General features: G+C 38.7%; 2 protein-coding genes across 3 annotated transcripts in view; one reads left to right on the forward strand and one right to left on the reverse strand.

The window, feature by feature from the left end:
• Nucleotides 1-11,663, reverse strand: part of adamts6 (ADAM metallopeptidase with thrombospondin type 1 motif, 6) — a 99,426-nt gene extending 87,763 nt beyond the window's left edge. Inside the window, exons 1-3 of the mRNA XM_074691111.1 lie at nucleotides 11,169-11,663; nucleotides 7,748-8,168; nucleotides 4,332-4,714 (exon numbers count right to left, since the gene is read on the reverse strand). Of these exons, the coding sequence (XP_074547212.1) occupies nucleotides 4,332-4,714; nucleotides 7,748-7,850 (486 nt within the window). The 5' untranslated portion in view covers nucleotides 7,851-8,168; nucleotides 11,169-11,663. The remainder of the gene's footprint in view (nucleotides 1-4,331; nucleotides 4,715-7,747; nucleotides 8,169-11,168) is intronic.
• Nucleotides 11,664-14,935: 3,272 nt separating this feature from the next.
• plac8.2 (placenta associated 8, tandem duplicate 2) lies at nucleotides 14,936-22,956 on the forward strand. Of its 2 annotated transcripts, XM_074690698.1 has the most exons (6): nucleotides 14,936-15,272; nucleotides 18,488-18,621; nucleotides 18,775-18,868; nucleotides 18,961-19,085; nucleotides 22,317-22,425; nucleotides 22,511-22,956. In XM_074690698.1, exons 3-5 carry the CDS (start codon nucleotides 18,784-18,786, stop codon nucleotides 22,419-22,421), a joined length of 315 nt encoding a protein of 104 aa, XP_074546799.1. In that variant the 5' UTR covers nucleotides 14,936-15,272; nucleotides 18,488-18,621; nucleotides 18,775-18,783; the 3' UTR covers nucleotides 22,422-22,425; nucleotides 22,511-22,956. The 2 variants fall into 2 exon arrangements, 1 of the variants encoding a protein (XP_074546799.1); XR_012599717.1 differs by lacking the exons at nucleotides 14,936-15,272; nucleotides 18,488-18,621; nucleotides 18,775-18,868; nucleotides 18,961-19,085; nucleotides 22,511-22,956 and adding an exon at nucleotides 20,791-20,947 and having other exon boundaries at nucleotides 22,317-22,396.
• The last annotated feature ends 433 nt before the right edge of the window (nucleotides 22,957-23,389 follow it).

Here is a 23,389-nt window from a genome sequence, read left to right on the forward strand (position 1 = left end):
ATCATTATTATTACTATTATTGATATATGTTACACCTCTATACATTACTTTGTAGGGCCAAAAATTAAAAATGAATAAAAATGAAAAAAATAAATAAATAAATTAAAAATTAAAAACATAAGTAAATAAATAAATAAAAGTAAAAGTAATGATAAATTAATTCTATTTTCATATTTATTTTGTGTTTATTTTTACTTTTATTCACTTATTTATTTACTTATGTATATATTTTTTTTATTTTTGCTTTTATTTTCACTTTTATTTATTTTTAATGTTGGCAGTTTTGGTCCTCCATACCTGGTGTGCCTTGAAATAAAATGTATTATTATTATTCCTATATGTTACACCTCTATACATTCTATGGAGGACCAAAACTGCCAAAATCAAAATAAATTAAAATGAAAAAACAATCCAAATAAGAAAAAAAATAAACATAAGTAAATAAATAAATAAAAGTAAAAATTTTGATTAATTAATTCTATTACCACATTTATTTTTGTATTTATTTTTACTTTTATTCACTTATTTTTTCACTTTTTTTTTTCACTTTTAATTTTTTTTGATTTGGCAGTTTTGGTCCTCCATACATTACACCATAATATGGCTCTCCATGGTTTGTTAAACCACTGTAGCTATGCAGGGATATGTTAGGCTACAAACTTTAAGGCTACAATGTGTCACACTTTGAAATGTTACGAAATGTTACACTGACACACATCTCTCTGAGATACGCTACAATACAGAACATTATGATACATGATGAAACACTACCAAGGGGCAACATCCAGTTAGTAAAAATGAAGTCTATGCTGAAGTGCTAAAAGTTGCTGTTCATCAAGGATCCGCTTGAGACTTTAAGGCATCAAATACATATTTACAGCTTGGGTCTGAAACACTTTTCTAACTTAGAGGTTTAGAAGTTATTAGGATCGTCTGATTGTCCAATCAGAGACACAGCTCAGCTCATATGACTGACAGGCGCCCTGTAGCTGTTAGAAAGACACTCAAAGCTGGCATCATATCCAACATGGCTGCGTCCGGGAATTGACTTCATTCACTGTTTCAGGAACATACGGTGACACCACAGAGACTACGTTTATGTTTTTTACCGTCTATGAGCCAAACGTATTGCTACGATATGTTGCCTTGTTCATATAGTGGACAGCTGTACGGTTCAGGTTTTTTGGCTCATGTCAAGTTTTGGTTCGACACAGCCCTGTAACTCCCACACCAACGTTTAAAATAATTGTCTAGAGGAGCGGTCACAATGGATCATAGCCACGTCCTTGCTGTGTATGCGTACTTGCTCATGCATCACGTGTACCGTACAGCAGCAGAGAAGTGTGTTGTCCCTGAGCACGGCACACACCCTCAGAAACCGGTCTGGCTCTGATTTGGCTCTTCCTGTCAGAGTCTCCAGTCCCAGTTCCTGAGTGTTTTTGGATGCTGAAGGAACCTGGACTCCCTGAGCTACCTTCACTTTCTCTGAAGGAAAAACCTCTTCCTCCAAACATCCTGATGTTCAGTGTCTCTTTCATAAATCATCTGTTCCTGCTCATTTTTAGAGCATTTCCTATCATTTCTCACTTTTCATTTTAACAAAAAAAAGGAAACATTACGTCGTTCTAAAACTTTTGTCCTCAAACTGTTTATTAGACTTTTGAGGCAGCTCCTAGTGGACACTGGAGGAATTGCAGTTTTAGGGGTTTTCTCACTGAAGGTTGCTGCTAGTTTCCAAATTGTGTTTAAAACACAAAACAGAAGTAATCTGATGGATATGCTCTTAAGGTGCATTATGGGAAATGTAGGCCCACGCATCTTTGAGTGTTAGGACCTTAAAGTCAGACTGTCTCTCTGCAGCAGAGCTTCATGTCGTCTCCCCCTCCTTCCTGTAATCATGCTGTCTGTAGTTAAATCTAATAATTCAGCTCCCTCATTAAACTGTACTCCGCTCTTCGACACCCCTCACGGCGCATAAATGAAGTCGACTCGCGTTTACCGAAAGCCCTGCCTTGGCTCTGAAAGCCGACACTGAAAGCGATTAAAAATAGTCAATATTTTAACAGTGTGTGATGTCAAGGCCTCGCAGCGTCCAGACAGCTGATTACATTAAAGCTCAGACACAGCTTTTGTCCATTTTTGGTGCTGTTAGAAAAAAGAGCAAACACTAATTCAATTTATGATACTCGGCGTAGGTCCTGCCAGCACATTTGGCTAAATGTTTTTTCTGCATGATTACATTTGCCAACAAGGAGCAGGGCTTGTTTTTCCCTTCTTTAGAGTTATTCTCCACAGAGGAGGGGTATTAAAACTTCTTCCAGTTTCTTGATGAACAGAGAGGAGCTGCACAGTCACACAGTGCGTGGATAACGAGCCGAGCTCTGAGCGTGCGGACAGGATAATCAGACGCCGTGTTAGCGCCGTTTGTTCCTGAGCACAGACAGCTGCAGAAATGTGAGATTAAACACAAAGCTCATCGCACACAGATCACACACAGATCGCTCAGATCGCTCAGATGATGTGGTTTCTCTCCTTGAGCATCACCTCGCTCCAAGCTGCCTGCAGACTCGGCGAGCCAAGTGGACGCACGCCAAGACTCTGTTAAGCACACTACAATTGGTCTAATCCTCTGGCGCTGCAGCTGAAAGGTTGGCTGACATGAGAGCAGCACCAGCGCGGCATATATTACTTATCTGACATTAGTGTCGGGGTTTGTTTGAGGTGAGCTGTGTGAACTCTTTGTGGCTCAAAGGCCAGTTGGAGAGCTCGCCACTCGGAATAATAATGGAGTTGTCTAAAATCTTCACAGGTTAAAAACCTGCAGCTCAGGGCGCCGTTGGTCGAGCGGTCTAAGCGCCTTGAGGTCAAAGTCTTAACTGCAGCGGTTGCTTGTTTGGCTCGTTGCTTCAACCACTTCCTGCAGGTCTTCCCTCGCTCTCAGCTGTCCATCTGTACCGTACCGTACTTTAAGATGCTCCCACTTTTCTTCCTTGGAGTCACACGTACACTGTCATGAAGACTTTTAGGGAGGCGTGTGTTTGTTTTGGAACAAATTTCTTTGTTCAAGTCAAATTTTTACTGGATACAACGCCACAAGGTGAGGTATTTATCAGCATAGTTACGTAGCATTGTTGTTTGAAACGTAACAAGCTAACTGAAGTTTGTACCGTACATCAGTAGCCAGCTATATGTAGTGCTATCGGCAGTCCGGTGTCACAATGTATCTGTAGGCTAACGTGACAAGAAGCTGACTGTCAGTTCATACAGTAGTTTAGTAGCTTTCAGCCTGTGTTAGCCTTTAGCTCAAGTGTTTTAGCCTTTAGCCTGTGTGTTTTAGCCTTAAGCTAATGTGTTTAAGCCTTCAGCTTGTGTGTTTTAGCCTTTAGCTCATGTTTTTTAGCCTTAAGCTCATGTGTTTTAGCCTTTAGCTCATGTGTTTTAGCCTTTACCTTGTGTGTTTTAGCTTTAAGCCTGTGTGTTAGCCTTTAGCACGTGTTTTTTATCCTTTATCTCTTGTGTTTTAGCCTAAGCCTGTGTGTCAGTCTTAAGCTTGTGTTTTAGCCTTTATTTCTTGTGTTTTAGCCTTTAGCTCATGCGTTTTAGCCTTAATTTCTTGTGTTTTAGCCTTTAGCTTGTGCGTATAAGCCTTTATTTCTTGTGTTTTAGCCTTTAGCTTGTATGTTTTAGCCTCAAGAATAGAACAGATCTTTATTTGTCATTGTAACAAGTACAACTAAATTGCTAGCTGGTCTGTTTTAGCCTTAGCCTTAGCTCTAGCCTGTGTTTTAGCCTTTATCTCTTGTGTTTTACACTTTAGCCTGTATGTTAGCCTTTAGCTCATGTGTTTCAGCCTGTAGCCTGTTTGTTAGCCTTTAGCCTGTGTGTTAGCCTTTAGCTCATGTGTTTTAGCCTCCCAAATAGAACTGAACTTTATTTGTCATTGTAACAAGTACATCAAAATTGTTAGCTGATCTGTTTTAGCCCTTAGCCTGTGTGTTTTAGCCTTAAGTTCGTGATCTATCTCCTTCCTGTTTAGCTTTTTTCTGCTCTTCTTTCCTTTTTGTGAGAAAATCAGAGAAAAACACAGATCCCTCTTCTCTCTGCTAAACTTCATCAGTTGGCGTGGTGTTATCACGGAGACCTAGATATGCCGTAAATCAATCTGGTCCTGCTCGACCTGATCAGGAAGCTAAGATGTAGCATTTAGGAATAGCCTATGTTGTTGCATCCCTCCCACGTGGGTTTTCGTGTGTAGAGAGGTGAGAAAACTTGTCGATCTGTGATTAGAAACGCGTAAAGTAACCCCAAACAGCCCCCCCTGCTGTACTCACCAGGCCTCTGCAGTTGCTGAGCGCCACCTGGGTCGTACTGTGCTGGTTCTGCAGGAATCCCACATAGTGACAGTTCTCCACCACGTTATGACGCCACTCCAGCCCGTCCCTGCCCCAGTACTCCACCGTGAAATGTTTGGACACCAGGTTGGGGCTGAGCGTCAGGTTTAAGTGAAAGTGCTTTCCGTAAGCCGACAGTCTGTAGAAGAGCCGGGACTCAGGGGGGCCCGACGCCGGCTGCTGCTCCATCACGGGGTCGGCCACGCCTCGTCTCCGTCGGCCCGGCCGGTGGTGCTTCACAGTGTAGCTCAGGAACTCTCCGTTCTGGTCCACCCGCACTGGGACAGTCAGCTGGTAGTGCTGCAGGTAGGACAGGAAGTCCTCTTTGACAGGAGGAGAAGAAGAAGAGAGGAGGTGATTATACGGCGGTGACCGGCTCTTTCTCCTCCAAATCACAAAATAAAACAGTTTAATTTAAACGTTTGATCTACTGACAGTGATGGAGATGTGGTGTGAGACATGTTTCTGTTATCGCTAACGCTGCTACAGAAAGTGTTTCTTTAGGTTTAACTGTTTATATTTCAGTAAAATCATTGTTTATTTACACTTCTTCTAAACTTTTCATTTCTGTGATTTCAGAGACAATGATCTCCTCTCTAAACTCAACTTAAAGCTTGATCTAGACCCAGGTTTTGTTTGAAGTCTTCCTCTTTCCTGTGCTCCCCATCTTTAAACTGCAGAGTGTTTTCTCTTCCTGTGTCTGATGGAGGCGTTTTTATCGCCCACAACCCCAATCTTAGCGCACTTCTCCCCCTCCCGTACTTCTCCTTGGTCAGTTAGTTAGTCAGACTTAAGTTGCTCTGGATGCTATGTCCCTCTTTGATGTGATAGGGGGCGCTGGTGTGGTTTTGGATCACATCTCCTGCCTGAATTTCCCCACTCTCTCCCTGTTTCCTCTGAATAAAGCCATAAAAAGCTTAAAAATGTAAACCAAAGGAAGAAACAAGAGATAGATTTTTTCTGTTGTAGCGTTAGCTTAGGCTGTAGCCTCGTTTAGTTTCTCCTTATCCTGTTAGGATAAAGTCTTTGGTTTGTCTTTCGAGTTTATGGTTTGGATTTTTTTTTTGTATATCTTGTGTTTCTTTGTGGTTATTCATGTTTCTTGTCTCGTGTTTTCTGTGTTAATCTGAGTTCTTCTTGTGTTTCCCTCAAGCAGCAACCTCCAGTCTGAGAATATGAGACGATGCTGAAGTGCTAAAATCTGATGTTTGTCGAGTGTTCGCTTGAGGCTGGATCCGGAAGTACCGAAAGTCACAAACACACCCAGCCAAAAAAAGCTGTTTTCAAAGCAGAAATTAACCTGTTTACAGCTGAGGGTCACATGACCAACAGGCGCCCTATGGCTGTTGGTGACGCCTTTGCCACTACCAATATGGCCGCTATAGCCGATCTGCTTCATTTTCTGTTTCCCGTGTGTTTCATGGTCACTTTGTTGCTTCCTGTGTTTGGTTTAGTTCTTGTTATGTTTCTCTCTTCTTTGATTGGCCCTCATGTGTTTCACCTGTGTCTTGTCCACACCTGTGTTTGATTCCTCTCCTGCCTTTATACTCTGACTGTTTACCAAAATACTTACCACAAACTACATGTGAATGTACTGTTTTTGCTTGTAGTATGTAGTATGACTTTTCTGTTGGGTCTGTTTTATAGTTAACTACTCTGGTTTTCAGTTTTGGAAGGCGGAGCTACAGATGTTTTTTGTTTTTTTTTACCTTTATTGTAAATATACAAAAGAAACTTTGGGTTGATCGTGATATTTTAGTTATTTTCAGTGGCGGCTGGCCAATAGAGGGTGCTGTGGTGCCACCCCACCGTATTTAACGTCAACATTACCTTGAAGAATGAGACATTAAAAAAGAAAAAGAAATAATAAAATATAAAGTCCTGAACTATATGTTTATATATTTATATATTTACATTATCTGATTGGTGACGTGTTTCCGCCCCCGGGGAGCAGAAATCTTTGGCCATAGACCCTCGTTATAAATTGACCATGTCGGGGTGCACCTTTCTCGCGCCCAGAGCTGAATGCAGCTGGATTTGCAAACCACCACCCTCCCGCTGTGAAGCCGACGTCACAGCCATCTGTTACTAAGTGCGGTTGATGGAGAGAGAAAACATAAATAACACAGGGAAGTCGCTCGTAGCGTTACCTTTTGAGAGGAGAACGCATCAGGAGAAGGTGAATGTGAAAGGGCGTGACCTTAATGGTATAAAGATGCTTTTTGTTTGTTTGTTTTCATTAATGTAAATACACAGGTGTGATACCTCAGCCGCCACTGTTGTTGGGTCTGTTTTGTAGAATACTACTCTGGTTTTACGTTTTGGAAGGCGGAGCTACAGATTTTTTTTACCTTTATTCAAAATTTTCAAAAGAAACTTTGTGTAGATTGTGACATTTTAGTGATTTTGTTAATCATTTCACAGCAGAATCATCATATCTGATTTTTAATCTTACACCAAAAGTTATATCCCTAATTTAACAAAAATCTGGAAGTGATTGATTTTTTATTTTTACACTGATGGAAAAACCACTTCCATATAATCCACCCATGGTTAGAAAAAAAGGTAATTAGTCTTTTATATGGGGCTTTAATGCATTTGTAGAAGTAAACACTTCTTGAAGGACCGTCTGACGTTAGTGTTGTTGTATTGTAGTTGTAATGCAAACTCATTCCAGTAGATGGCGGTAATTCACTGAAACCTGCCATGTACATTGATAAACAGCGTCAGCGCCATGCATTGTGGGAAACAGTATGTCAGGTTGCATACTGAGAAATTTTCCTAGCTCAGTTGGACTTCTGGAAATTTTTGGTAAACTGCAGATTTTGCAAGTTTTCGTAGACTGACGACTACAGACTGCTCACATCTTTCCTAGCCTGAGTTTTTGGGTGTTTGGGTTTTTTTTTTTTAGATTTTAAGTTTAGTTAGATAAAACTATTTTTGTCCAATCTTGTTTTTTCCCTGTGGATCATGACAATCAAGTCCCGCCCCCTTCGTTCTGATTGGTTAGTGATGGGAAGCATCATTATGTTTTTCAGCTAAGAGCGTTTGAAACAGAAAACTGGAAACAAAAACAGCCAGCACTGAAGCTGTTTCAGCACTTTGATGACTAAGAGCTGAGGAAAAAGCGGTTAGTGGACACAGGCCCTCAAAGGTGGGTCTCTCTTAAAGACGTAAAACAGGATCAAGGTGAAGACTTGCTCCAAACACCAAGTGTGACCTAGATCAGCTGGACTATCATCTCCTTTTTCAAAGACCCAGGTCAGACCAGGACCCATCAGTGGACAGGCTTCAGGTAGAAACTTGCTGATAAAAACTCTCGGTTAAAGTGAAGTATCCCCGTCCGCCTCTCGTACCTTGAGAGTTGTGTGAAAGTCTGTTGATGCCTTGAGATTCAGAAGCGGCCATCACCACCAGGCTCAGCGTCCAAGTCAGCGTCTTCCACAAAATTTCCATCATTCAGAGGAAGCTGTGACATGAGGTGAGGGGTAGGGGGCGCTACGAACGGGCTAAGAGCGCGCGATGAATCCGACGCCACACCATAACAAGTCCATGGCTCGACTCCTTCACTGGAAAGTTCTCGCGGCGCTCGGGGGGTCATCCAGGTCTCAGACGGCTCCTGGAGAAGAGGGCTTCCTGGACGCTCGGCCGGCCTCTGGATTCATGTCAGCAGCTGGGAGAAAACAGCGTAATCCATCAGACGCGCTCGCTCTCAGGTGTAACTCCAAACAGGAAGCTCTACGCCGGGAACTTGCCTTGACCGATCCATCTGCATTCCTGTGAGGGGAGACCAGGGAGAGGTTAAGCAGAATATCAATCCACAGTTAGTCTAGTAATTAATGACAAGTTAATTAAATCATTAAATCATCAGCTGTGTCTGATTTCTATCTCACTTTCACACATTTAACCGACCCAAGAAATGACTTTTATCCCAGATTTGTGTCTTTATGTCAACTAAAAGTTACAGATCAAAACAAAGTCAAAGTTAAATGAAGCAACAACCAACTTTTTCTCAATGAGTGAAGCTGATTCTGGGAAAAGTTTGAGTTTTTAAAAGTTTAAAAAATGACTGACGTTGATCCCAAACTGGATTTTTCACCAAGTAAAAAATCTGTTGTTGATTTCTCTGGATAAACTGGATGATAGCGGTCAAAACTGAGATTAAAAAAAAGTTTTTTTTATCATTATTTAAATTTTTAAAAAATAGATTTCAAACAAAAACACAAAACAAAACAACTTGTAACGACATGAAACCAGAAAAAAAAGTGTTTGTTTTTTTTTATCGATGAGGATTAAAATTAAGTTTCCTGTCTCGTTTATGCAATAGCTAATATTTTCTCCAATTAGCAAAGCTCATAGCTCTTAAAAATGTTCAAATTTCTCATGAAATAATGATTGAGAATGAATCTGTTGTTGTTAGTTATCAATTTACCTGTGGATCTATCTAGCTATCATCAATAAGTATTAAAAAAGAAAACATTAGATTAAAAATGTGATTTTTAACTCAGAGAAAACAAAATACCCTCAATGAACACACTAAAAGAGGAACAAAACTCATCAAATCATGGCTTTTTGAAGGTAAAACAGGAACTTTTTCTGATATTTGCTTTAAAAAATGACAAAACAATCACATAATATTCCTGCTAATTTAATTTCTGATGATCAGAGTCGATCAAACAAACTGCAATGACTAATATTTTCTCAAATTAGCAAAGCTGGAGCTTGAAAATGTTTAAATTTCTCATGAAATAATGATTGAGAATGAATCTGTTGTTGATAGTTATCAATTTACCAGTTGATCCCTGTCAAAAATAAGTATTATAAAAGAAAGATTAGCAACAAGATGTGATTTTTAACTCCAAGAAAAACAAAATATTTAAAAAAAAGAGGAAAAAAACTCATCAAATCTTGTCTTATGAAGGTAAAACAGGAACTTTTGGGATACTTACTTTAAAAACTGACAAAACAAACCTTAAACAGTCCTGCTAATTTAATTTCTGATCATCAGAATCGATCAAACAAAGTGCAATGACTAATATTTTCTCAAATTAGTGCAGCTGGAGCTTGAAAATGTTGAAATATTTCACATAAAATGACTGAAACTGATCCAAAATTGGAATATTACAAAGAGTAAATCTAATTTTAGGCATCAATTCACTATAAAAAGAAAAAAATGCTCAAAAAATGTGCTTTTTAACTCAGTTAAACAACACATAAACAAGATATCCTCAGTTTAACACACTAAAAGAAAAACAAAACTCATCAAATCTTGTCTTTTTGAGGGTAAAACAGGAACTATTTGGGATATTTGCTTTAAAAATGATAAAACAAACATCAAATATTCCTGCTAATTTAATTCCTGTCAATCAAAGTTGATCAAACAAATTTCAAACACTAATAATTTCTCGACTAAGCGAAGCTGGATCTTAAATATGTTGAAATATTTCACGTAAAATGACTGAAATTGATCCAAAATTGGAATTTTACAAAGAGTAAATCTACTGTTAGGTATCAGTTCACTATAAAAAGAGAATATTGCTCAAAATATGTGATTTTTAACTCAGTTTAACAGCATGTAATCAAAATATCTTCAGTTTACAGCTTTAAAACAAACAGCACTCATCAGATCCTGACTTTTTGAGATGAAGACAAGGAAAATTTTGGATATTTGCTTTAAAAAAATGACTAAACAAATGTCAAAAGTTGTTAAGAATAGATGAACTGACTTATTATTGAAGCTTCATGAAGAATAAAAGATGATTTTAAACTTTAGTTTGCTGCAAATGAATGAAAAACTTTGAAAAAGTTCAGTTTTTAAGTTGTTAAAGTTTTACTGATGGTGTATCCTTTTGTTTCTCTTCTTTGTTTTTATTTTATTTGTTTTTTTTTCAATAAATGTTCTTTATTTTTGTACATTTTCATATTTTCCATCTTAATTTTTTCTATATCCTAAGTCACAGAGTGTAAAACTTGTTATTCTTAATGATTTAAGTAATTCACTAAGTCAGATTCATGCCTGTGTAAATGTGTTTGGAAGTAAAACCTGGTTCTGGTTCTGATTCTGGTTCTGGTTCAGCATCTAAACGCTCCTGTACCGTCCACAGTGAGACTGATCTGTTATAATGAGACCAGATCAGACGCATCAAACATGATATCATCCGTGCACGCCGCGCTTCCTGCTCGCTGACGCGCTTCATGTGTGAACTCAGACCGGATCAACAGACGCCAGCGGACCCAGGTGAAACCCGGGAGCCGGGACCGAGCTCTGAACACAGTGTCAGCCTCTGGAGGTGGTTTTTCCTCTTTGAACCGGAGTCTAAGTGGTCTCCAGTTCCCCTGCAGGTCTCCAGCAGCAGCAGACAGACAGCGCGCTACTTACTTGGCCACTCTGACCCAGACAGCTGGCAGCCGGCCCGCCTGCAGTACTACACCGGTACCTTTAAACACCAGCTCCACGGAGCGAGCCCCGCGGGTCCGGACCGAGCGCCCTGACGTCGCCTTCATGTGTTTCTGCTGCTCCTGCTAAAGCCTCTGAGCTGTCATGAAGTTTTAAAGCCACCGTGCGGAGCCGCTACGCTGCGTGCGCTGCGTAAATGTTTCCAAAAGTAGCAAACTTTCCACGCAAATGCCCCCAAACACTGCGTCCGCTCTGTGTGCCAAAGCGAGCAGCTCTACCGGGTAAAACCGAGTCAGGAAAGTCAGGCTGAGAGGCTGGAAACGCTCCGGTTACACTACCTATGAGAGCTCGTCCTACATTCAGAGTACACAGATAGTTACCACGCTCATCTTCTCTGCCAGATCCGGTCCAAGAGTGCAGGCAGAGCCCAGGACAAAGGGTTTCTGCAGCTCTGAAGTTCCGCACACAAACCTCTGCTGCTCCTCTCCTCTCTTCATCTCCTTCTGGACTCTGCCATCCTCCCAAAAACTGCAACGTGAGTCCCCTCTTCCAGACCAGACCAGACAGCCGGAGCAGGAGCTCAGACCCAGACACTGTCACACACACTCAGACAAAAAAAAAAAAAAAATAAGAAGGCAGTTATTCAGCTTCAGAGCTGGATCTGCTCCAGCTGGAGGCTCTATTTCCAGCCTATCTGTCCTCTTTATAATCTACACTCTGTGTTGTGGCTCAGAGGGGCTTAAAAAGTGAGTTGAGGTTGCAGGAGGTGTTCTGCCCCCTCAGGAAGCCGCCGCAGCTCTCTGCTTTTTTAAGAAAAGTGCATGCAAACAGCAGCTAAAGTTGGCCTGGAGCTGCTCCTCCTCACTCCGCTGCAGAGGGAGGAGGGAGGAGGAGGAGGAGGAGGAGGGAGACCGGGTATGTCCCCGTCCGGACAGCTTCAAATTGGCAGCTTTTTCACAGAGGGTGACGTCAGTGCAGATGTGCCTCTTCATCAGCTGTGCGCATGTCTCATCTGCCCTGAAATAACACGAGCTCAGTCCGACTCCTGCTCCGTCACCCCCGATGGAGCACCTGAGGGAAACTGATCCAGCAGCTTTATTCATGTGTTCATGTTTTCATGTGTTCATGTGTCAGCGTCTCAGAGTTTGACTTCATTAAAGTTCAGAAGAATCCGGCACAAAGTCACATCCAGAGAAATATCTGTTAGAAGATAAAAACATCTGTGCTCAAGATGTGAGAGCTACGGAAGCCCTAAGAGGCCATAATTTGATAAGATATATTTTCTCTGTTTTCTCAAGAATCTCAACTTAATTTTGATAACGAGAAAAATAGGTCAAGATTTTGAGAGATCAAGCTTTGTTTTGTCGAGATAACAAGAAAATAAAGTTGAAAACTCAAAAAAATGAAGCGCAAATTCTCAAGATAAAGAAAAATTAAGCCGAGATCTAGAGAAAATAAAGCTTATTTTTTGTCAAAGTCGCTACTTTTTTTTGTTATCTTGAGAAATTGAGTTTGTTTTCTAGAGGTAACATTTATATTTTGTCCCAAATAAACTTTACTACTACGACTATCAATAAAAAAATTTCGAGATAAAAAGAAAATTAGGTCGGGATCTCAAAAAAATAAAGCTCAATTTCTCAAGATGATGGAAAAGTAAGAAAATAAAGCTTATTTTTACAAGGTTGCTACTCATTTTTTTGCTATCTTGAGAAATTGAATTCGCTTTCTAGAGATACCAAGAAAATTAAGTTGGTATCACCACAAAACAAGCTTCATTTTCTCAAAATAAAAAGAAAACTAAGTCAAGATCTCAAGAAAACAAAGCTCAATTTCTCAAGATAAAGAAAAATTAAGTCGAGATGTAGAAAAAAATTAAGCTTGATTTCTCAAGATTGCTTCATATTTTTTGTTATTGTGACAAAATTTCTTAAGTTTTATTGAAATAACAAGAAAATAAAGTTGAGATCTCAAGAAAAAGAAGCTTGTTTTCTCAAGATAATGAAAAATCAAGTTGAGATGCAGAGAAAATAAAGCTTATTTTTTTATCAAGGTTGCTACTTGTTTTTTTGTTATCTTGAGAAATTGAGTTTGTTTTCTAGAGGTAACATTTTTATTTTGTTCAAAATAAACTTTACTACTAACAAGAAAATTAAGTTTCGTTTTTTCGAGACAAAAAGAAAATAAAGTCAAGAGCTCAAGAAAACAAATCTCAATTTCTCAAGATAACGAAAAATTAAGTCGAGATTCAGAGAAAATGAAGCTTGTTTTCTCAAGATTGCTAATTATTTTTTTCGTTATTTCGAGAAAAATACGTTTTTTTTTAGAAATATTTAGAAAATTAAGTTGCGATCTCAAGATAATGAGAAAATTAATTCCAGGTTTTGAAAAACCAAGAAAATATATTTTATAAAATCATGGCCTTTTAGGGCTTCAGTAGTATCTGCATTTTGCAAATAAATTATCAGATAAAAACTGAATTATAGAAGTTACACTTTGTGCATAAGATAATTTACTTTTTGCCATGATCCACAAATTTTTGTATCAATTGATCGATTGTAACAGATACTCAACTCATCCAACAAGATTATAACTTTTTTCAACAAGGTTTTTACATCCTGCCAATAAATCAATACTTTGTACCAGGTGTGGTGTCATGGGTGAACTTTGTAAAGTTTTTTTTTTCTTAATTTATTTAAAAAAAAATATTTTTTAAAGAGGTATATGATACAAATCTATCGCTTTACACTTGTTTTGTTTTTGTTTGATGTCCTGTCTTTATAAAATGAGCCAAGTTTGGCCATTTTCAGCCTGTTGGTGAAAAAGTGATGAGTCATTTTTTAGTGATAGGACTAGAGAAGGGTTTTGGAAAGACAGTAGGTTTTTTGTATTTTACTCAACTGTTGCTGCTCTTACTGAATATAACACATGAGAAGTTAAGGCAGAGCAGCCTATTGGTGTGTTAGAGCGCCCTCTTTGGTCGTCTGATGCACTACAATATTATAAAATGTTATCAAATATTAAAGGAGCAAAAAGCTTTAAAACAAATATGATAACAGAACTATATCTACATCTGTAGGGTAAAAGTTATTTACTAACTTTTGTTGTTAAAGACACAAAAATGCTGAATAAAGCACATTTTTTGTGTCTTGTTTTGATGTTTTTGTTCAGTGAATCTTCAGTTAAAGAGCTTAGTATCGTTATGATTTGCTGTAAAGTTACGACACTCTGATTTTAATGATCCCAAGTCTTTATTTTTTCCTTTTTTCCTTTAAAAAATACCATAATCTGACAGATTTTCACATTGTTTCCTTATAAAAATCTCCTGTCATCCTATCACTGGGTCTAACTTTGTAGAAAAGTGTCTCAAAGTTCATGTTTTGGTGAAATCCTTTGAAATTTAAGAGAAGAAATGAAAGCAGTTTAATGTTTATTTAAAACAGCAGGTCAAACAGGTAAATAATCATAATTATCATAAAACAAACACTATAAAAAGTAGGAAATGTTAAATTAGGCGTGTTGAAAAGAGTAAAAGTAGGTCAGGAAATTATCACACTTTCAGATTTTTTTGATCTTTCCTTCCCATCAATCGTCCCATGAGCCTTTGCGTCTATCTAGTCGTAGCTCTGACCTCGTAACTTCTGACACTTCTGAGTTCGTTTTCTTTGTGCTGCTTGTGTTTGTCAAACTGTCACAGGAGGATGAAGCTCGTCAATCGTTGAGAAATGAGAGCATCTGAGAGCATCTTTGAAAGTTTGATCATAAATGTTGATCTAACTCAGAGATCAGACACTTGGAGCAGATTGGGGTCGAATCTAAAAGAGCATTTCTGCCAAAAATGAAATGAAAGACGCTCGTTAAGAAGCTAAGACTCTCAGTAAAGATGTGATTGCATCAAGGTGATTTCCACTCAATATTCTGCTCAATACTGTGGATATAATCCCACACAGAGGAGCTTTGTGTGTGTGAAACTATCACCAGGCAACCGTAAATATCAACAAGCATCAGGATGAGAGGAGAAAACGGCGTCCTGACGTCTTTTTGGCAGCAGCTCCAACGAAACTAATGAAAAGTGCTGTGGGGCTCGACGGGAACAAGTACCACTTCGTCTGATCGTCTGATCGTAACGTTAACCCAGAGGTGTCCAGAAACACGTCAACGAGGAGGATAGCGTCCCCGCCGTGCTGTAATCTGACCCTCGTCTATCTTTAGTCTGAGGGGAATTGAAAATCATACCTGTCCCTGCAGCTCCAGCTGCTCATTAAGGAGCAGTCGTGTCATTACACCTCTCTGCTCACACACACACTGACTCATCAGCTTTCCTTTGGAGGCAGCGCCATCTTGTGTCTGAAGAGAGCATTGCAAGGGGTGGAAATTCTGGGAAAACCTGTGGAGAAAGTTCAAGAGCATTTTTTTTCCATTTGTCGGGAATTTGACAAGACGTGAACACGACAGGACACAGGATTCCTGGAGCATGAGCAACAAAGGTAAATACTAAACTCTATCCATCCTGCACAGGTGAGTAACAACACTTCAGACCAGACTGACGTTTGATGTTGACGTTTGATCTTCTAAATGTGGTCATGTGGACAAAAGGTAGGAGCAGGTGCGTCACTCCACATGCACAGTTAAAAAGTAACCGCTAAGGTCAGTCAATCACAATAACTCAGACGGTTTTATGATTGCATAACGAGCAAATACAAAGCTGCTCATGATACTGATCGGCTCATGACGGGTTAGGATCCAATAAAAGCAAAGCAAATAATTATCCAGGAGTTGAAAAGAGGTTATTTACCTTGGGAATGTAGAAAGTCAGTCACGTGTTAACGTTTTCCAGGAAAGCTGCGAAGCGGGTTCTGCTGCTCGCCGTCGGTGGAAATGTCAGGAACACTTTTATTTATCCTTAAACACTTTTTAGACGCCTCAAAGGAGCATCTTTGTTGTGCTACTGCTGCATGTTTAAGACTTTTTATGCTCACAGAATAGAATAGAATAGACTTACTGCATTGATCCCAAACTGGGAAACTGTGGTGTTACAACAGCAATCATCAGAACCAGCAAAACAATAAAACATAAACATCAGACCGTGTGAAAAAAGATAATAATGATGATGATGATGTCTACGAATTATATCAGGAGACCAGTGGCGGCTGCTGGTCAGTCAAGGAGGGGAAGCTCATTTTATTCCGGCCTACATCATGAATTTGTTTATTTATTTAAACGTAATTTCTACCCTCTGTTACTTTTCAAGAAAATGATCCCTGACCCTGTCAATCAAAAAGGGATTAGGCCTCAGACAGATCATCCAATCATCATGCAGAAGCCCAGCGTCCAGGCCAGCCCACTGCCTCATAGACCCCCAGAGACGCTGAGCGTCCGATGGGCGGGACAAAGCCCAGTGTTTATCCAATGACCGTCCAGTTTCCACAGTGGAACAACCCGCTCTACGCTTCCCCGCTGAAGTCAGAAGACGCTCAGCGTCCGCCTGTGTTAAAGCGCTGAGACGCTGCGGGGATGAATGAGAAGGAGGTGGAGCCAGTTACCTGTGATAGGAGCTGATTCTGAACTAAAGATGAAGGAATTCTAGCTCAGATTTTATCAATGAAATGTTCACACAGCAGAACATATCAACACTTTTTAGGGACATTTTAGGGGAAGCTGAGCTTCACTTGCAGACTTAGAGCAATCGCCACTGAAGGAGACATATTTTCCCATAAAATGCTCGTCACGTGAGTCAAACAGAAATATTTTGCCCTCTGCTGGAATAAGTGGGGAATTTTTTTCCAATTCAGTTTATAAACAACGACTGAAATGAAAAATTTGAATTTGAAAAAGTCAGTTTTTTGATTAAAGAATCCTGATTTTGATATTGTCAAACAAAAAATACTGATATATTGAATCTCACATATCATCATACGCATCATAAAACTTGAATCATGATATTGTGATATATCGCGATATTCAACATAGTCAACAAAGAAAAAAATAGAGATGTTTATGTAAATTAGACAATATAACTCAAAACCTGAAATGACGAATTAATTCAAAAATATTTGATTAAAAAAACTTTTCTCTTTTATTATTTTTGAAATACAGTTGGTTGCAGTGTTTCATACAAACACTGAACTTAAAAACATAAAGTTCTTCAGTTTTGTCGTTTAACTCCTGTGATATTAAACTGATGTTGCAAAAAAAGTCTATCACGTAAAAAAAGTTCATATAAATATTATTTATCAGTCTGCTACACTATAAAAAATTAAACTTTAAATAATTTTATACTAACTGACCTAAGAACACAGCGAAAACATTAACTACAATGGCATCAAAACAAAGTTCATCAAGGTTGGGAATAAAGTATTTTGAATTTACTTTTGTATTTATTATCCAGTCTGTGGGCAACAGACAGTGGAGTAGCTCACTGGCGCCATCTACTGCAGTGGAGGTGCAGATGTTGTATTCAACTTCCAACTTGGTTAAAATATGAATTTTCATTTTACAAGAATATAAATATTAAGAGTTGGAAAATTGATGTTGTATCACAAGTCAAGCAGCCTCCTCAGAAAGTAACGTCTGCTCCTCCCTTTCTTGTAACAGCCTGTGTGTTAACTTTCCAGCTCAGTCTGTCGTCTGTGTCGACACTTATTTGCAATAATTTCCTGTGCACAAACAACCAGAGAACGCAAAGGGGGACAGGAAGCTGAGAAAACCACTGTGAAGCTCTGCTAACAGCTTTAGCTCCACCAGTGGTTTTCTCTGTGGTAGACTCTCCTGTCCTGCTTTTGAAACCACAGCTCATTGTTTTTCAGATGCTCTTTTGGGTTTTCCATCTTTAAATGAGCGGGCGTCCAGATGCGCGTTTAAATTCGCCAATTCGCGTCTGGTGTGACCGCGAGCTGCAAATAAAATGTGGAAAAAAGCATCACACAGATGCATAATGACAAAAACAACCATGTTGACGCGTCTTTAACAAAAAGCTGAAGCTAAAGTCAACTTTTCAGCTACAAATCTCACACAGCTACCTGTGAGCGTCTGTGTAACCTCAGTCAGAGAGGATCTCATGCAGCGTCTTTGGATCAAACCAACTCCAGGGAGAGGAGGAGGATGCTTTTTGAGGTTTGAATGTTCGGCACAAGAAGCCAACTTGGAAAATTTATCAAAGATAAAAGAACCAGACTTAAAAATAAGGAGTTAATCTGGAGAAATTGCAAATCGGAGTGGATTACATCATGTCCCAAAGCAAAACCTGCTAAAACCTGACTTCTTTAGCAAAATTAAAGGTTTTTCAAAGACATAAAACAAGGATTACTTTCCCTAATAACTCATTTCACCCTGACCTCTCTTAAGGTGAGTTTCTCTGAAGGTTAAGGCGTGTTTCCTGATGTCTGTATCTGAAATAATTAGAGATCAATCACCACTTATCTCTAACCTTTGATATGCTTGCCGGGAAAGGGTAAGGCTGATTGTTCAATCTGTTTATGGGGTTATTCAGAGGGTCAAAGCAGCAGTCTGAGGCTATGATGAAAGCTGTTACTTGATCTGGATTGTGTCTTTTCTCGAGAACATTTGCTCCACAAGTCGAAAAAAAAAAAAAAAAAAACAGACCACAGGAGGACAAAAGAGAAGTGTAGTAAGTGAGCCGAGGCGTGTTGCAGCGTTGTGGTCTGGGCGTTGCCGTGGTTGCTGACTCTCCCCATATTCACAGTGATAAAGTCCATGACCACATAAGTCACCTGCTTTGATTGGTCGCATAAAAAGGCTCGCACAGCTGCTGCCACAGTCAGTCCGTCGTCCTGGAAGTCCTCTCAGCGTCTGCGTCCTCACCTCTGCAAACATCTGGTAAGATCTCCCTCCTTTCAGCAAACTTCAGTCTGTGCTGTTTCCTGCTGTTTGGCTCTGAGAAGAGGTGGAGGTGGAGGTGGAGGTTGTTTTCATATCTTCAGAAGTAAAAAAGACAACAATGAAGTTAAAGACAGATATTTCCTCCCACAGGCTGCGATCATGGCTGTGACAAACCAACCAGGGCAATACCAACGCTCTGAGTTTCAGACCTCGCTGTTCGACTGCTGCGACGACTGTGGAGTTTGTGAGCTCTCCTCTTTACTGGGAAACATGATAACACGCTAACATTTGCGTGCAGATTTCGAGTTTTTCTTCATGACGCCCTGTCTCTTTCAGGCCTCTGCGGGCTTTTCTGCCATTGCTGCCTCGGCTGCACCATCGCCAGCGACATGGACGAGTGCTGCCTGTGTGGTCTGGGCATGCCCATCCGCAGCGTTTACAGGACCAAGTACAACATCGAGGTAAATGTGTGCAGGAAACATGAAGCTGGATGACTGTGGACAGAGGAGGCGCTGCGTTTAGTGGCTGTAATAACCTCAGAGGAGGGTAAAGTTGAAACTTAGAGAAAAAACATTCACTCAGATAAAATGTTAACAGAGAAAAGCTGAGCTGCTGAGGATAAACCAAACATTTGGTTTTAATTTAATCTAATTATGTTACACAATCAAGATCTCGATTTTTTACCCAGGATAAGTTTGAGAAAAAGTTTTTAAAAAGATTTAAAAAGATTTAAAAAGTTAAAAAATGAAAGGTCCAGTGTGTCGGAAAGCAAATTTAAATTTGTGCTTATCTCAAATTCAAATTGTGTACAGGACAGCGGTGTCAGAAAATTATTTTGACACGCTCTGGCGCCCACGGCGGCGTGTGATAAGTGTGATCCCTGATATGCAGGAAGCTGCGCCTGTAGAGGCGTCTGTATCCACGGTTTACCACAAAAGAATGATTATATGAGGCTGTTAGACGCTAATGATACATCCAGTGGTGGTAGAAGTTGTTTGAACAGCTGACAGATCTAAAAGTGTTGACCTTTTTTTGCTTTTAACTGATCTGATAAAGCTCATTAAATCTCAGAGGAAGTGAGTCCTTTTGGCTTTATCTACTTTTAACTCTAATATTTGGTTCATCCACTTCTTACAGCAGTTGTGATGACCTAAAACTGCTCACAGTGATTCAATTCTATGTTTTATAGTGCGTTATAAAAAACTCTTTAGATATTTCATTAATTTTGGGATATTTTAAAAAGAAAATTAAAAAAAAAACAACTGAAACCTCACAGCACAAACACCACAACAGAAGTACAGCCACAACTGAAGCTAAAAGAAGTTAGTTATACTAACAGACACAGAAAAGTTGCGAAAGTAAGTAAAACATAAAAAAAAGATAATTGACTGCAGCTATGATAAATAAAGCTTTATAGGCATCTCAGTACCTATATTTCTTTTTTTACCACTGGTATCAATCAATCAATCAATCAATCAATCAGCAGCAACCCATACACAGTGTTAATAAAAAGCAACATAGATAAAAGACAGTAATAAAGCACACTGCTGTACCCAGCACGTACTGAGGAAATGCTGTGTTAAAGGTTAAAAAATGAGAAAACACTGGAGGTTTGGTAAAAAGTATAAAATTAAATATATCATAATATAAAATAAGAAAATTATTTTTAAGAATTAAGAATGAAAAATGCTTGAAATTAAGTTAAAATATACGTTTATATATAATGATAAATAAATGAAGAATAAAACAGGAAAACTAGAGAATAAAATACGGAAAGTATAAAAGATTTTAAAAAGAAAAGATAAATAAAATAAAATTAAATCAAATGAATTTAAAAAAAATAAGACAAGATAAAATAATAAAAAGTGGTATGTCATATTATATTTGACTATGAATCAGTAAACGGATAACGTTAGCATTGTAGCCATATTTATCATAGCTAGAGCTAAAAAAGAAAACAATTACTTACCTACTTTAAAAGCTTTTCTGTCTCCGTTAGGATCTGTCCTCTTAACTTCCGGTTTGGCCGTACTTCCGTTGTGTTGAGGTTGTTGCGTTCGTTTTTTTCCGTTTGCATTCGTGTTGTTGCTTTTGCTAATCGGCTAACACCTACCGGCCACCGTAGATAGCGGTCCGCGGTAAAATGTGATTCTCAGACGTCTTATCCGCTAACAAACGTGAAAAAAAAAACGCACGGAGCACACTGAAACCTACAGGGAATGACTCAGCCAGCAGGAAACAGAGAGGTTTTAGTAAAATAACGGCTAAAAAGCGGGAGAAAGCCATACGAGGAGTTAGCATCTTTCTCATCATCGACCCAAAGGTTTGAAATCAAAGATGTTACTGCTGTATTTCTCATTAAGGTCCGCGGAGCAGCACTTTAAAAAGCTATTTATCGTCATGAATTCCCTCTCAATCAAAGTTATACTCTATCATTTTACTAAAGAGTGATTTTTAGATGCTATGGACGGAAAACATGACCTACCTGACAGGAAAAGCTGTGAACAGACTCGAATGTTGAGATCCATGACAGATTGACGCCTTGGAAATCCTGATGGAGTTAAGCTAGCTACGATGTTCTCTATTCTTCAGGCACTTGTTTGCCCTCCTCACCGTGATTTACGTTTTTATTTTGGAAGTCAAAAGCGTATGAAATGTTTTTTTTCTAATTAAGTGCAGCTTAAACGCGGCAGTAATTTACCACTTTGTGCGCCAGTAATCCTGTTTACCTGCATTCTGAAGGTAGAGTGTCTCCAACACGGTCGAGTTCGAGTTGATTGCGTCACGTGACAGCAGCCAATGGCAGTGATTCCCAACCTATGGGCCGCGGGCCCCTGATGGGCCACAAAGGCATTGAAGTGCAAGCGTACCAAGTCATTAAGTCGTTAACAAAATTATTAAAAATTCTAAATTATTATAATTATTATAATTTAATATATATTATATATTATTAAAAATTATATACAATTAAATTACATAAATTATTTTATAATAATAATAATAATAATTATTGTTATATATATATATATATATATATATATATATATATATATATATATATATATATATATATATATATATATATATATATATTTATATATATATATATTTATTTATTTATTTATTTTTATATATATATATATATATATATATATATATATATATGTTTTTTGTTTATTTCTTTTCTTGTTTGTATGTGTGTTGGGGGGGAATTTGTACAAATGTCAGTTACTGTGCAGCATCCATTGGCTGCAAAGTTTTTGAGACTGTAACCTGAGCTTTAGCCTGAGTTGGAAAAGCTTAGGAACTAATGCTCTGTGGCAGTTAGAAGCTAGATCTTGACTTTTTCTTGAGGAAAATAATTTATTGGGATGTATTTTGTTGTTATGGTGGCCCCTGGAGCTTGACTGTTGAAAAGAAAAAGGACAGACAAGCAGAAGAAACCAAAACAGGAGACTGCTATCGGGTGATATGTTAGCTTTGCAAGTGTCATCAACGAAATGCCAACAGATTTTACCAAGCATTAGAAGAATAGTTTTTTTATGTTTATGAGATGAGAAGCTGCTGCGTCATCTCTAGCTGAGTAAAATGTTGAAGTGAAAACTGTAAAACCCAACCTTGAGAAAAAGTGGACTGTCGGGTGAAAAAGAGAAGGAAATCTTGTGATGTTGACTTCATGAGTTTGTGTTTAGGGCTCCATGTGTAATGACTTCATGGTGACCTGGTGCTGTTCGCCTTGTGCCAGCTGTCAGCTGAGGAGGGACATAAACCGCAGGAAGGATCAGGGCATTTTCTGAGCAGGTACCATCTCCTGGAACATTTCTCCCTTTCTCTCTCCACAGATTGTTGAAAAAGTCATATTTACGTCCTTTTTTTCTCCTTTAAGGTGCGTCAACCACACCTGACGGTCCCACCCGGAGCCCCCTGCCTCTCATGATGATGTAAAAATCATGTTGTGTTTTTCCAATGAAGTTTATTTTTGTATGAACTTTAATCCACTGGCTGCGAACAGACTGATCTTGATGGAGTTAAACATTTGTTTGTGTGGGTGCAGCTCCAGGATGATGACCTTGTTTTACTGTAACTGTCATAAATCCTGTTTTATGATCTGATAGGAAGTGAGCAGCACTGTTGGCTTTTATTGTGTAACTAAATCATGTCGTTCTTGTTTCAGGGATTAAAATGTGTCAAACAGCAGCTATGCATTTCCAAGTTCCTCTGTTGCTTTTCCCGCAGTTTCTGCTTCCTGTGATCAGACTGGGAGCTGAACTTTTGAACTTAAATATAAGGAACTAAATCAATTCCTGAAGTTTATGAAGCGTGTGTAAAGTTTGTAACAATCCTTTTGAATTAAAATATCCTAATTAGTGAAACTGTCCTTCATGTTTTTTTTAATTCTTCTTTATTGTAAAATATTTTAATGCTTTAAGGCATCATTTATAGTTGAAGAAGGAGTGGAAGTAACTTGGTGGAGGACAATCTGCAGACAACAGTTATAAGGAGATGCATTAACTTTTTACCACAATATTATCTCTCTAGTTCAGGGGTCTGCAACCTTAACTTAATCTAAGCCAATTTGCATCAGCTCATCCTGAGTTAAAGTCATTCAGGAGCCACATAATCTACTTTATCTTAAAAAAAAAACTAAATAGTGTAAAAATTTCTATACATCATTAAAATCTAGAAAGTAATTATCTAAACAAGAAGTTTTTTGAATTCATGAAATTATAAATGGGATGTCATAGTTTTTTTTTAACTTCTAATA

The sequence above is a fragment of the Halichoeres trimaculatus genome, unplaced genomic scaffold (assembly GCF_033239565.1).
Source record: "Halichoeres trimaculatus isolate MK-OKI-2021-1 unplaced genomic scaffold, fHalTri1.1 fHalTri1_scaffold_16, whole genome shotgun sequence".
NCBI lineage: Eukaryota > Metazoa > Chordata > Actinopteri > Labriformes > Labridae > Halichoeres > Halichoeres trimaculatus.